General features: G+C 44.7%; 1 protein-coding gene across 2 annotated transcripts in view; it reads right to left on the reverse strand.

The window, feature by feature from the left end:
• The window catches only part of KCNMB2 (potassium calcium-activated channel subfamily M regulatory beta subunit 2), a 201,109-nt gene that overhangs the window by 24,632 nt on the left and 163,265 nt on the right, over positions 1 to 13,212 (reverse strand). For both annotated transcript variants that reach the window (XM_041731489.1, XM_041731487.1), the window contains exon 2: positions 3,380 to 3,502. In XM_041731489.1, the coding sequence (XP_041587423.1) occupies positions 3,380 to 3,435 (56 nt within the window). In that variant the 5' untranslated portion in view covers positions 3,436 to 3,502. The remainder of the gene's footprint in view (positions 1 to 3,379; positions 3,503 to 13,212) is intronic.

Here is a 13,212-nt window from a genome sequence, read left to right on the forward strand (position 1 = left end):
CTTTAAATTCTGAATTAGTTACTGTCGATGCTGTTTTAGTTTGCCACCTGCAATTTGGGGATTAAACTAAGCTCACCTAACAAAGAAGTTTGTTCAGAGATGAAACAGTATTTCTTCCTACTGCTCGTGTGTGGAATGGAGGATAAGCATAGAAATCAGTGTTTTGCATATAGTGGGTCAGAACAAGGAATGAATTCCACGAATGAATAAAAAAAAAATGTAAAATTGACTTCAATTTCCCTTGAGCCAGAAGATGTTTGGCTTCCGAATGTTTAGTGGACTTTTCCTTCCACTTGCTTGCTCTGCCTGTCTGTAGCTGTTTCCTGATGTTCCTCCTCTTGACGAGCCCCAGGGAAGCCCCGGTCCCGACAGCTTGGCTGTGCTCCCGAGGTGTTTGGAGAGGAGCTGAGGACGCCGGCTGCCCCGCCCCGGGGACTGCTGCAGAAGCACAGCTGGAGAAGCAGACACGCAGAGGCCAGGTTTGCAGAATAAGAAAGTGAAGGTGGAGGAACTACCGGCAGATCTGGGCAGTGCTGCCAGACAACCTAGTTATTTTATTTCCAAATAATTAACTTGAGGACCTTAATTATCTAGATTCATTATCAGCCATCATCACCTTCATTATCACCATGATTACTGCCACTAAGAGCATCCTCAGCAGAGGAACAGACACTGTTCCAAGTCACTTTTAAAACCTGATCCTGGGATCCCTGGGTGGCGCAGCGGTTTGGCGCCTGCCTTTGGTCCAGGGCGCGATCCTGGAGACCCGGGATCGAATCCCACATCGGGCTCCCGGTGCATGGAGCCTGCTTCTCCCTCTGCCTGTGTCTCTGCCTCTCTCTCTCTCTCACTGTGTGCCTATCATAAATAAATAAAAATAAAAAAAAATTAAAAAAAAAATAAAACCTGATCCTATTGCACAAGCGTCTGAATTCAGCAGCGAAGACGAAGGTGCGGCCAAGGGGAGGGTCCAGACAAATGAACCAACGCCACACCGAGGGTACCGCCTTAGTAGCAGATTCCGCGGCTGCATTCGTTGGCTGGTTTTCCGTCTGTCTTTGACTTTCAAGGTTAAAGCCAAGCAGATTGATTTCGTAGACCCTGGCATTTCTACACCATAAATATAGCTTCCTGAAAATCATTTCTTGTAGTTAATATTTTAAATCTTAGAGTTATTGAGATCATAATTTGAGAATTAAAAAATGAAAGCAGTCATTTAAGAGTTTCATATCACTGTAATAGTATGGAATATGAGGCTAAATACCGGCTCCCTTTAGCTGCACACACATTGCCACTATATCATATCCACACGTTTACTACCTCCTTTGATATGCAATTTTGAGCTGTAAGTTAACACAATCTCTCCCCAGCAGCTTGGCTGTTGACGGCTGCTTCGAGGGTCTCGTGTCTGGAAGAGCCTGTGTAAGCTTTGGGATGCGGGAGAGAGAATATGATCTTGAGTCCAGATTCCGATTCCATCACTGACTGGCTACTTGTTGGACCCTTGGAAGGTCTTTGAAATCTCTAAGCTTCAGCTTCCACATCTACAAAATGGACCCAGTAATCTCTATCTTATAAATTCAGGGAACAGCTTAGGTAAAACATATACAGTAATTGCTTCTTAGGTGTTAATCTTTTTGTAAAAGAAAAAAAATGTATATATACCAAAATATACTTAATTATTCAGAGAGGATAAATAGAAAGTGAAATAAATCCCATTTCACCTGCTCTGATGAGGCCTTCAAGTCTCAGGCTAGCCATTGAAAATCACGACATTGCTGTCAGGCAACAGAATCTCTGCCATTTTTCACCATCACTGTCAGTGGGCTTTTTTTTTTTTTTTAATTTAGGAAATGAGATTACACGCAAAATATGGAATTTTCAAATGGCATACCAAGTTTTGGTCTTAGGGTAAAGATGTTGCTGGAAGATTATTCACTTACTTGGCTTGAAAGCATATGAAAAATAACTTGATTAAACATTGGAAAAAGCATGTGGAAATCTTGAGATGAACAAAGATACAGAATTTTCAGTTGATTTTCTTCTGCTGCAATGAGCACTAGGACTTTTTCAAATGCTAGTTGCCTTCTGGGCTGTAATTTTACTTAAACATCATATCGTTATTTTCCCCATAATTAAGATGGTATAACATATTACAAAGGATTTGGAAAATGGAGAAGTGAAAACATGTTTTTCCTTTCAGGCCTTTTCCTATGTATATATATTTTCTTATGGCTGCAATCGTAGTTTGTAATTTTTCAACTTGATTTTTCAGTTAATATTTTGTCAAAGCATTTTTAAGTGCTAAGTGATATACTACATTCTATGATTTATTTAACAGATTTTCCATTATGAATACTGAAGTTGCTTCCAAGGTTTTTGCTGCAATATATAGTTACTGTGAAGAACAATTTTGCTTTCAAAATTATTCAAAGGATTTCCTCTATAGGGTAAAATAGACTTTAAAAGGAAAAATAAAACCACCAGTTCTCAAAAGTGCAATCAAGTAAACCCCCCTCAGGTCCTTCCTTGTGCCCAGCCCCATTTATCAAGCCTGGTTTTATCAGATTCTGCAGGCAGGTGAGCCCCCCTTAAGTTGCAATATTGCAATATGCTGGTGTAAGTAGTGGGGTTTTAAACTTCACCAAACCTAAGAGATAGTGTAAGGGCAATGAGAAAAGAGAGAAGCAGAAGAAAACAAATGGAGAGAAAACACATATTTAAAAATAGCCAAAGAATTTTATGAATGGATTTACTCCCTCAACCCAAGTGGGGGTGCTGGACTGAGCTGTATAATTGCCATTTTGTCTTTTATTAATATTGGCTTTGCCTTTCAATCTTCCTTCTCATTCCTCCATTCCTCTCCTACCCCAGGCTACTCTCCTAGGGACCTTGAGGGCTCCATGGACTTGACCATCGTCATCTCATCCCCTCGTGGTTTCTGCTTTCCTTCCCTCCCATAAGTCCTTGAAATATAATTTTCATCATTTTGGATCAGTATTTATGGAGCGTTGTGTGCCAAGTACTGTGGGGGGTTCAATGGAGAGCAAACCACAAGATTTGTGCTGGTCAAGAGGGTGGCGGGAGGCTCTGATTGAGTGGACACCTGAAAGCAGAGCCGGAGCTAGCCAAGTGATGAGGGGGTACACGCGTGCACGGGCCGAGGGCGTTTCTGACAGGGAGCAGCCTTTGCAAAATCGCACAGAGAGTGCAAGGGGGGAGGCGAAAGGTCAGGAAGCCCACTCCTAGGATGGAGAGCCCGCCCCACATCAGCACCTGTGGAACACAGTGCTCAGGTGCCTCATGCTCTCTTACTGGCATGGCTCTGGGTAGTTGGGTTAAGTGATTCTGAGAAGCCCCCAGAGTCCCAGGGATTTACCTTTTCTCATCATGTCTGTAAGATGAAGAGGTCCGGCCGCTGGTCCATATAAACATCTTAGAGGATGTTGGTCCAGGGGCTCCTTTCCTTATGGTGGAAGTCCTGGAGGAATGGCGAAAAGACCTAGAAGGAGAACAAACACACTGAAGTTACCACCACCTGAAGTTTGGGAACAGTCAACGCTCCAGTGGACTAACGCTGCTACAGGGCCAGGGTTCTGTGGCTCAGGGCAGTGTTCTCAGCCCCGGCTGCACGTTAAAATCAACCGGGAATCTCAAACACCATGCGGCCTAGTCCCTTCCTCAGAAATGCACGTTCAACTTTTACAACAGCCCCTCATCGTCTCTAGTGCACTGCCAGGGCTGAGAGCCCCTGCCATGGGAAGCGTGGCTTTCTAATCCATGTCAGCATCGTATTCCTTCCCCACTAATCTAACTTTGGTTGTTTCCACACTCTGTAGTACATTGTACTTTTCCAAAATTTTGGTTCAGGTTTAGATACTAAAATTCTCTTTCGCTTTTCCTATTCAAACTGTCTTCCTTGATGCTGGCAGATGTGACATATCGGTGACAAAACATCTTTTTATTTATTTATTATTATTTATTACTTATTTATTATTTATTACTTATTTATTTATTTATTTATATTTTTTTGACAAAACATCTTTTAAATATGCTCGGCTGTTGCCAAAGCTGTGGGTTCATTCTGTGGCAGTCGAGTCTCTGAGAAATTCGCAGAAGCAGAACAGACACCCTCTGGCTCCTGGAGGCTGGGTTTATAAGATCCAGAGTCAGGATGTTAGAGGAACGTTGTGTTCTCCTGGATAGGATTTGGCTTACGGATTATGTTGTTTCATCTCCAAGCAAAGCACTAAAAGAAGTTAGCTCTTATTATTTATTTTCTATGTATTAGTCATTTTCTAGAGATTTAGAAATATGAAATATCATAGAAATCATAACCACATATAAAAGTTAAAATAACATTGAATCAATAGAACAAAATAAGGAAAGTGGTTTCTTCATGACGTATAATCACGTGTGGCTTTCCTTCTGGTTGAATGCGATATTAATGGAACGCGTGAGACTAGAAATATGGACTATTATATGATCTATTAGCTATTTGTATATATTTATGCATATATCATGAGATGTATATGCATATATTTACGTTGTACTTATATTATGAAAAATGTAAGGTGGATGGTGCTATTATTTCCGGATTGCAAATGATGCTTCATTTGAGAAATCTGTTCAGATTTAGAAAAAGTGAAGCCATGCTTCAAAACCAATGTCTGATTGGTTTTGAATCCAATTCTCATGCTCTCCACAGAGAGACATTTTATGATGTTAGCCCAGCGATTCTCAAACTGTGATGTGCGTAGGAATTACCTGGGGGTCTTATAACAATGAGGAATCTGATTCCCTGGGACCTGGGTGGTGCCTGAGTTTCTGCATTTCTAACAGCTCTCAGGTGATGCCGTGTGGAGTGTCTGCAGAGAACAGCGAGTGGCAAGGGCTCAGAGCACGGACTTGGAGTCAGTGGTCGGCGAGAGGCCCAATTTTGTCACTCCCTCGCTGTGTGGTCTTTAAAAAGTCATTTAACTTTGGTGAATGGTTTTAACTTTGGTTAGACTCGGTTGTTTTTCATCCGTAATATAGAGAGTTTGAAACAGAGAACCTTGACGGTCGCTCTCAGCTCCAACATTTTGTTACTACCTCTCCGGGACTAGGCCGGGGAATACATCTCATCCAGCAGCCCTGGGTCAGCATCAGAGATGCAAGGAACGGAGGAGGCCGTGGGGGCGGTGGGGGTTTGGTAACCGGTCTAGACGCAAGAAGTCATCCTCCCACCCCTGGTCTCCGTGGATAAACAGTGAGAATTAAAGGTGACACCTGAATGGATGGCTTTAGGAAGCCTTGGACGTTGAACCTGCTGGCTCTTTAAATTACATGGATCCTTAAAAATAAAAAAAAAATAAAAATAAAAAAATAAATAAATAATAAATAAATTACATGGATCCGAGATATTTCAAGTTAGTTGTGTTCCTTTTTGAAGATCTTTAAAGCATATCCAACAGGATGGAGATTGAATCCATTGTTAAAGCCAAGGAGCCCGCAGGAAATCAGAATGACTTGACTACGTTGGATGAACTACCCTCTAGGAATGAGGGTTGGCTTAATCTCCCAGGAATTAGCTCATCCGTGACTCTGGTGGAGTCTTCTGCTCACCTCAGTCACTCCCGAAGGCCTAGGCATGTGCAGTAGACGGAAAAGTGGCCCCTCTGCGTTAAAGTAAAGCAGTCGATGGCTGAGCTCCTGCCCTGCTCCCGGTTACCACCGGCATTTCACAGACACACCGTCCGTATTGTAGACGCTCTGACATCACTCCAAGTGAGAGGAGCGAGTGATCTAACGGGCGTAGGACACCTCCAGACGCCGTGATGCTAGCGTGGCCCCCGGCTTGTTGTTTTAAGAGGATACGGAAAGGGGGAGACGGAAGATACATTCATCCTAATGAACCGTCTAAAGCTTGTTGGAAAGGACTTTCACTGACTCCTCGGGTTAGTCCAATAGGTGGATTTGGAGTTTCTCCAGCCCAGACAAACTGTTACTTAAACCCTGTGAGGTTTGCTGTTAATTAAAATGAAAGAGAGTAGCTGCTTTAAGGACAACAGCGTAAAGGTTCTGCGGAAGTTGAAAAAATTTCCAGGCTTCAAAGAAACACCCAGGATGTTAATGGAAGCAGGTTTGGAGGTTCCCTGAGCTCAGAGGCAGGCCTCCTGAGCTCCTAAATAATTACTTCAACTCCGCTCACTTCATAAGACAAGGAACATCTCATTTGAGTTGTGATTAGGAAAGTGATAAAGAGACAAAAAAAAGCAGTGTATGCTACTTTGTAATTTGGAGCCCTAGCACGAGCAGAGCGTGCGCAGGGCTGTGGGCCGTGGGAGCAGCCCGGCTCCCGCTCCATCCCGAGGTCACCTGCTGCGGCATCTTCTCGGGCGCGGTGAGGCCAGTGCGGCCCCTGGAGCGCGGAGACGCCTCCCGAGCCCCGGGCCCCCGGGGGAGGCCCTGGGCCTGGCCCGGAGGAGCTCACCTGGCACTGCCTGGGGCTGCTCTTGGGGACCTGGTCGTGAAGCCGCCACTGTCCACCCTAGCCTAGGGCTGCTGCTCTGGTTGCTTCCATAAAAAGAAAGTGGAACCGGAATAAAGAAGAAGATGAGAAGGAGAAGGAGGAAACGACGAAGCAGCAGCAGCAGCGGAGCAGCGGCGGCGGCGGCCTGGAACAGCCATGCCTGAAGGTCTGGGGCGACTGGGGTCTGAGAACCAGCAACCCCCCAGCCGCAGCCTCCGCCTGAACGACAGCAAGTGGCCCGAGGATGCGCCCACCTGCCTCGGGAACCGGCGTGGGGCCTCTTCGGCCTCCCGACACAGCCTGTACCTTCCTACCGCCTTGACTCAGTCTACGTGTCCCCTCTGCCTCCCTCCCCTGCCTGGTGAGTGACAGCCGTTGTCTGCGGGCCCATCTCCGGGGTCACCGCTTTTAGGGAGCCTCCCTTCAGCCACGTTAGCGGCTTCCTCGGCCCGCTCCCAGCTCTGGGGTGGAACCCGTGGGAGAAAGCAGGCTCCCCGCTGCTGGGCTGCGACTCCGCCTCCCGGCTGGGCCAAGGCCACTTCAGGGCAGGGCTGTGTCTCACACGCCCTGACGGCGGTTTACACCTGCGGCTCACACCTGCGGCTCACACCGGCAGCTCACACCTGCGGCTCACACCGGCAGCTCACACAAGGACACACTGGGTGCACCCGCCGCCCAGCCCTCCACTATCCACTTGACATCGTGATGGTCACTGACTCCGGCCGCCTGCGCGGTGCCACTGCTGTGGCTCCCTCCTGATGCTTCCCGGGGTCAGGATGCTGTTCCTTCTCCCACTCCCACCTCCTCGGGCTCCTCCTCCTGACTGCCCTGCTCCCTCTGTCTTTGTCATTGACTCGGCAGGAAGTTTCCGTTACTCCCTGGATATCATCCAAGTTCTCCTTTAGAAGGGCAGCAGGACCCCAGGAGAGCAGATGGGGCCTATGCATTTGTGGGCCCCGGGCATCACCATGCGCCAACTGTGGGACTTTGGACAAGTCACCTTCACCCCCCTGTGTCTTAGTTTCCTCAGCTGTAGAAATGGGAATGGCAGCGTTTGTTTTTCTGGGTTGCTTGGAAGACGCATGAAGTAACAGATGCTCGATTCCTAACGTCGGATCAAGGCACACAGTAGGAACATACTGAACATTCGCTTCTTTCTTTTGTCCTCTGTTATTAGTTTTTACAGCAAATGGATGGATTTTATCTTTTTGTAAAAAAATCCAATTAAGTTGCTTTGTACTTGTACATCGAGACTATTGATTTTTTTCCCCCTGTGGGCAGAGACACTCAAGAGAGGAAAAATAGTTTTCTGAGATACTGAGATAATAAAATCTGAAGTACTTACTCATTCTCATTACGTTCCGATACCCATCCTGAGCCAGAAGAGCATAGAGAGGTCCCTGAACGCTGGCCACGCATCACCATCATCTGGGAAAAGGTCTAGAAAAATACCGGATCTCAGGCCAGACCAGCGAGAACCTTTTGGGTGGGGCTCTGGCATTGGGATTTTTTAAAAAGCTGCCCAGGTATTTTGCATGAGGGCTGCAGCTCAGGTGAGAAACATTGCTACAAATGCTCAAGTTCTGATTTTTCATTTAAGTTAAATCCTTTAGGGGATCCCTGGGTGGCGCAGCGGTTTGGCACCTGCCTTTGGCCCAGGGCGGGATCCTGGAGACCCGGGATCGAATCCCACATCGGGCTCCCGGTGCATGGAGCCTGCTTCTCCCTCTGCCTATGTCTCTGCCTCTCTCTCTTTCTCTCTCTGTGATTATCATAAATAAATAAAAATTAAAAAAAAAATAAGTTAAATCCTTTAGGCAGACGCCTCCTGTCTCTGGAAGCTTCGGCTGGCGAGTAACAGTTCTGAGTGCTACTCTGTGCCGTGGCTTCTCCATGGGTACCAGCGCCGAGGCCTGGAGGTGACAGCTGCAAGGGCGAGGGGCGTACGAGGCAGGGAAAGAGCAAATGGATGCAGTTTTCTGTCGGTGTCCGTGGCCTTGAGCTACTGCATATGGGATGCGCCTAATGCACTCTGCTCTATTAAACAGCAAGTAGGAGCCAGAACTATTTAACACATAATTACACGCCTAATCTTGCGTAAAATTGTGAACACTAATGACATCACAGCAGCAACTTAAAAGGTCACTCTAAGCACAGAAACATAGGAATGCTTCTAATGTGTGAGACTTCCTCTTTGCAGACGGCAAATTATATGTTCTCCATAGGAACGGAGTTGTTTGGGCTTCAGGGCCTTGGGAGGGAGAGGCCAAATGTATGGTGATAATTTTAGACCCAGTGATTTAATTTAGAAAACACTGGTACATCTTAAGAGCAGTTTTAAATGCCTTTGGGATTTTTTTTTTTTCCAAAATAAACTACTACGTCTTGTTTTCATTCATTTGGGCGTCCGTCCGCTGGCGCCTGTTACGTGCCTGGTGTGTGCCAGCCGCGTCCTGGGCGCTGTGGGCACCAAACGCCAGATCTGGGTCTGGGGAGGGGTCACGATAATGAATCCACACTGGCGCCCTCGCAGACCTGCTCTTTCCGAAGGGCGCCGTGACTTCCCAGTGGGCATATCTAATGGCTACTTGTCTCTTCCCGCCTTATTTAACTCGCTCGGCTTTACTGAATTTGATACTAATATCCTTGGTCATTTCCTACTTCTGAAAACGCTTTATAACCTTGACGTACGGACAACGCTCTCTCGTTTCTTTTTCTCGCCCCATGGCTGCTCCTTCCATTTCTTTGTTGGGTTCCCGTGTCTCTATCTGCCCCCTAAATGTTCGTATCATTTGGGGGACTAGCAAGTGCCATGGAAAGGTCTCTTGACTATGTCACCTAACGTGGATGTGAAAGACCTTTCTTCCCCAGTTTATGCCCCAAGGACTGAGCGAACGGCTCTGCTTGCTTCCCAGATGTAGAGGCAAAGAAGCGGGCTGCGGGACGCTAATGGCCTCTTTGGGAAGAACCAAGTGAGGGAAATTGGGTTCTGTGAATTTTCATTGCGGACTGCTCCTCAACAGCTGGGTTGCCAATGTCTGGGCTCCTCTGGCTGGAGATGCTTGTGGGAGTTACTTGCGACCTCTGTCACGTATGTGGGCCGGCTGTTGTTCGAGGAATCAGGATGTGCTGGACATCTGCTTCAGGAGGACGTAGCCCGAGCTAAATACTGTACCTGTCCTTTAGCCTGCTGGTGACTTGGCTTGTTGAGCTCAGCACTTTCAGAGGCTCTGGGCTTTTCATCTTCACTCTGGAGCCGAGTAAGCGTATGAACAAAGGCAAAACACTCCTTTTTTCCCCTCACTGTTGCCACCTGTGAAAGGATAACTGTGGAGCTAAACTCTATTCTTTTAGCTAATTCAGTATTCATTCCTTCCATTAACAGAAACTTGTTACTGAAGATGTAACGCATGGCAGGCACCGAGCTGGGTCTTGGGGAGAACTTGGTGAACACAGCGCATGTGACCCCTCCTCTGTGGACCTTATGGGCTCATCAGACAGGTGTGCATGGAGATCTTTATTTTATTTATTTATTTTTTGGAGATCTTTAATATGAGATTGATGTGCATGTGCATAACGAAGTAGGTTTTGTAGCACATCTACATCAGAAATTACTATCTCAGGGCTCAGTTGAAAAAGCTGTGAAATTACTTTCAGGTTGAAATCCCAGCTCTACAACGCAGTAATTATGTAACCTAAATACATTGTTAAACTTCCCTGAACCTCATTTTCCTCATCAAGAAATCAGAGTAATAACAGATATCATAAAGATTCACCATGCAGATAATTTGAAATAATGTATAGCATTGAGTAGGCACTCAGTAAATGTTAGTGTTTTTCATTTGGAGGAAATAGAAATTTTTTTCCCCAAATTGCCATACCAATACATCAAGCCCTTCTGTTTGAGTCATTTAAAAAAAATATGTCTTATGCAGAAATGGAATACACATTTCTGCATGGGCTTAATTAGTCCACTATTCCATAATTCATTTCTTAATGAGCTTTTCAAGCAGATAATCAGAACTGATGTTCAGTTTGATTCCTTCTATGCTACATATTTAAAACCAGTTTAATTGTTAAACATTCACTCTGTTGGGCATGCACATACACAGCTGGTGTGAGAAAACCTGCTCATAACTCACGTGTGCCTCAGATTGGTACAAATGACAGATTTATGCTGAAACCATCCATCTCTTCTCAGTGCATGTGGTTTAATTCTTCTATTTCAGTTGAAAATCAAGGACGCCAAACTATAATAAGAGCTTTTTTACAGAGAGGAGCTAGAAATGCCAATAATAACCATAAAGGTATGAGGTTCTTCTCCAGACCTATATAAATAATGCATTTATACGCATTGTTTCATTTAATTCTGTAACCCATATGAGAGCTCTCACTATTTACCAGAAGAGGAAAGTGATATTCAGAAAAGTAAGTAAATAGTCTCAAGTCACATTCAGTGATGATGTCAGATTTTCAATCCAAGACTGTCCAACCCCAAAACCCACGCTCTCTCAACTTCTTTTGAGGTTTTGAGAGCCCTTTGCCTCCTGGCCTCTAATTCTTCATACATAACACGGGGGAATTGAAAGAGATGAGTCTAAGGTTCCTTTCATCTGAAGAATTTTATTTCCTTCTGCTGTGGAAAATTTCAGCCAAGGTCTGTTCCTTCGACTTGACTTCTAATTTGTCTTTGGTTAGATATCATTTCTTTCTGTTTTACATTCTGTTAATTTCTTTTTTTTTAAAGATTTTATTTAGGGATCCCTGGGTGGCGCAGCGGTTTGGCGCCTGCCTTTGGCCCAGGGCACGATCCTGGAGACCCGGGATCGAATCCCACGTCAGGCTCCCGGTGCATGGAGCCTGCTTCTCCCTCTGCCTGTGTCTCTGCCTCTCTCTCTCTCTGTATGACTATCATAAATTAAAAAAAAAATAAAGATTTTATTTATTTATTCATGAGAGACACACAGAGAGAAAGAGAGAGAGAGAGAGAGAGGCAGAGACACAGGCAGAGGGAGAAGCAGGCTCCATGCAGGGAGCCCAACGTGGGACTCGATCCCGGGATCCCAGGATCACACCCTGGGCTGAAGGCGGCGCTAAACCACTGGGCCACTCGGGTTGCCCACATTCTGTTAATTTCTTAAGTCTTAAGGCTCATGGGCAGTCTAGTAAAGCAGAGGGAGGAGAGATTAAGCGCCAAGCAGGAAGGCAACATGAAAGCACCCCAGTGATCCTTGAAAAGGGTTTCTGTAGACCCAGGCATTGCTGTAGGGCTGGACATCTCAGGTGCAAACTTTGTTTTGATGTTAAGATTGCAACAGACTCTTCCATCTAATCTCTCCCACTCCCTATGCTGCCCCCCCACCCCCACCCCCCCGTAGCCCAGCCCTAACCCAGTTGTTGAACCACCACTCTATCCCAAGGCAGAGCTGTGATAGTTGAAATTTTAGATGCCGTCGCAGATTAGTGAGATATTTTGGGGGCAAAAACATATGGTTCGTGGGTCCAACTGTGGTGGTCACTGAATGAACTCTATTTGTCCATGGCCTCTCTCAGTAGGTGCTCTGATGGACTACTGATAATATGTGTAAAATTCTACTGCGAGAGGAAACCAGCTGAGCTTGCTATTCTTAGCCCCTAATTGAGTACCTCAGGTCTTTCTTTTTGCCAATGGGACTATTCCTTTGATTTATCCTTGTCTTTAATTGCTAAATGAAATAGAAACCATGAGCTCTGAAAGCAGAGAAAACTTGACTTCAAATTGCATTTCTGCCCTTTTTGCTATAATATTACATTGGCTATAAGCTAATTAACTTCTCTGAAACTCAATTTCCTTGTCTGTGAAATGGGAATATGATGTAACCTTCAAAATTTGTTGTGAGGATTCATTAAAATAATGAACCTGACATTATCGGTAGCTTTTTATTTATATGTAAATGCTTATTCATATATCCTAATATACCTAATATGCCAAATTAAGACCATTATCTCAATGAAGGGGTTTGAGACAGAATTCCAAAAAAATCATTGAATACTAGCTGGAAGAGATATCAGAAATACTCTAGTGCAGACATATGCCAATATCGAGGCTTAGTGGTTTTGGGTTTTCTTGAATAGTTAAACTTTTTGAGACTGTAGATAAAAGGTAAAATGTCTTTAATTTTAAAAAAAATAGGTTTCCACAATGCAAAGGCACTAAGCAAGCAAAGGAAAATATTTTTAAAATTCTAAATTGTACTTTGATCCAGTAGAAGGAACTGTACTTAAAAATACGAGGAAAAGAAAAACAGCAACAGTAGTAGTGATTCCTTATTCCTTTTTGATGTTTACAAGGTGAAGAAAAACCCACTCAAACTACTTGGATTTTGTGGTGAATACTCTTGAGAAATATGAAATTATATATATATATTTTTTTCCTTTTTAAAAATCTATGTTCTTGTTATTGTCTGAAAAATGCCTAATGTGATAATTCTGTTGCTGAGAATAATTATAAAATAAGTAATATAATGCCTTGGAATATAATACCTCAAAGAGCTTCCACCTCCACATTTTGTAGCCTGTATGATTTTGGGTTCCACATCATGGACTAAGAACCCAGGAGACTAAGAAAGCCACATAAGAAGATGAGTGAGGGTCAGAAATTGGAAGCCTAGCTATTCTTCAACCCACACATCTCCCCCTAACTGACCACTCAAATTGGA

Source organism: Vulpes lagopus, chromosome 17, assembly GCF_018345385.1.
Source record: "Vulpes lagopus strain Blue_001 chromosome 17, ASM1834538v1, whole genome shotgun sequence".
Taxonomy (NCBI): Eukaryota; Metazoa; Chordata; class Mammalia; order Carnivora; family Canidae; genus Vulpes; species Vulpes lagopus.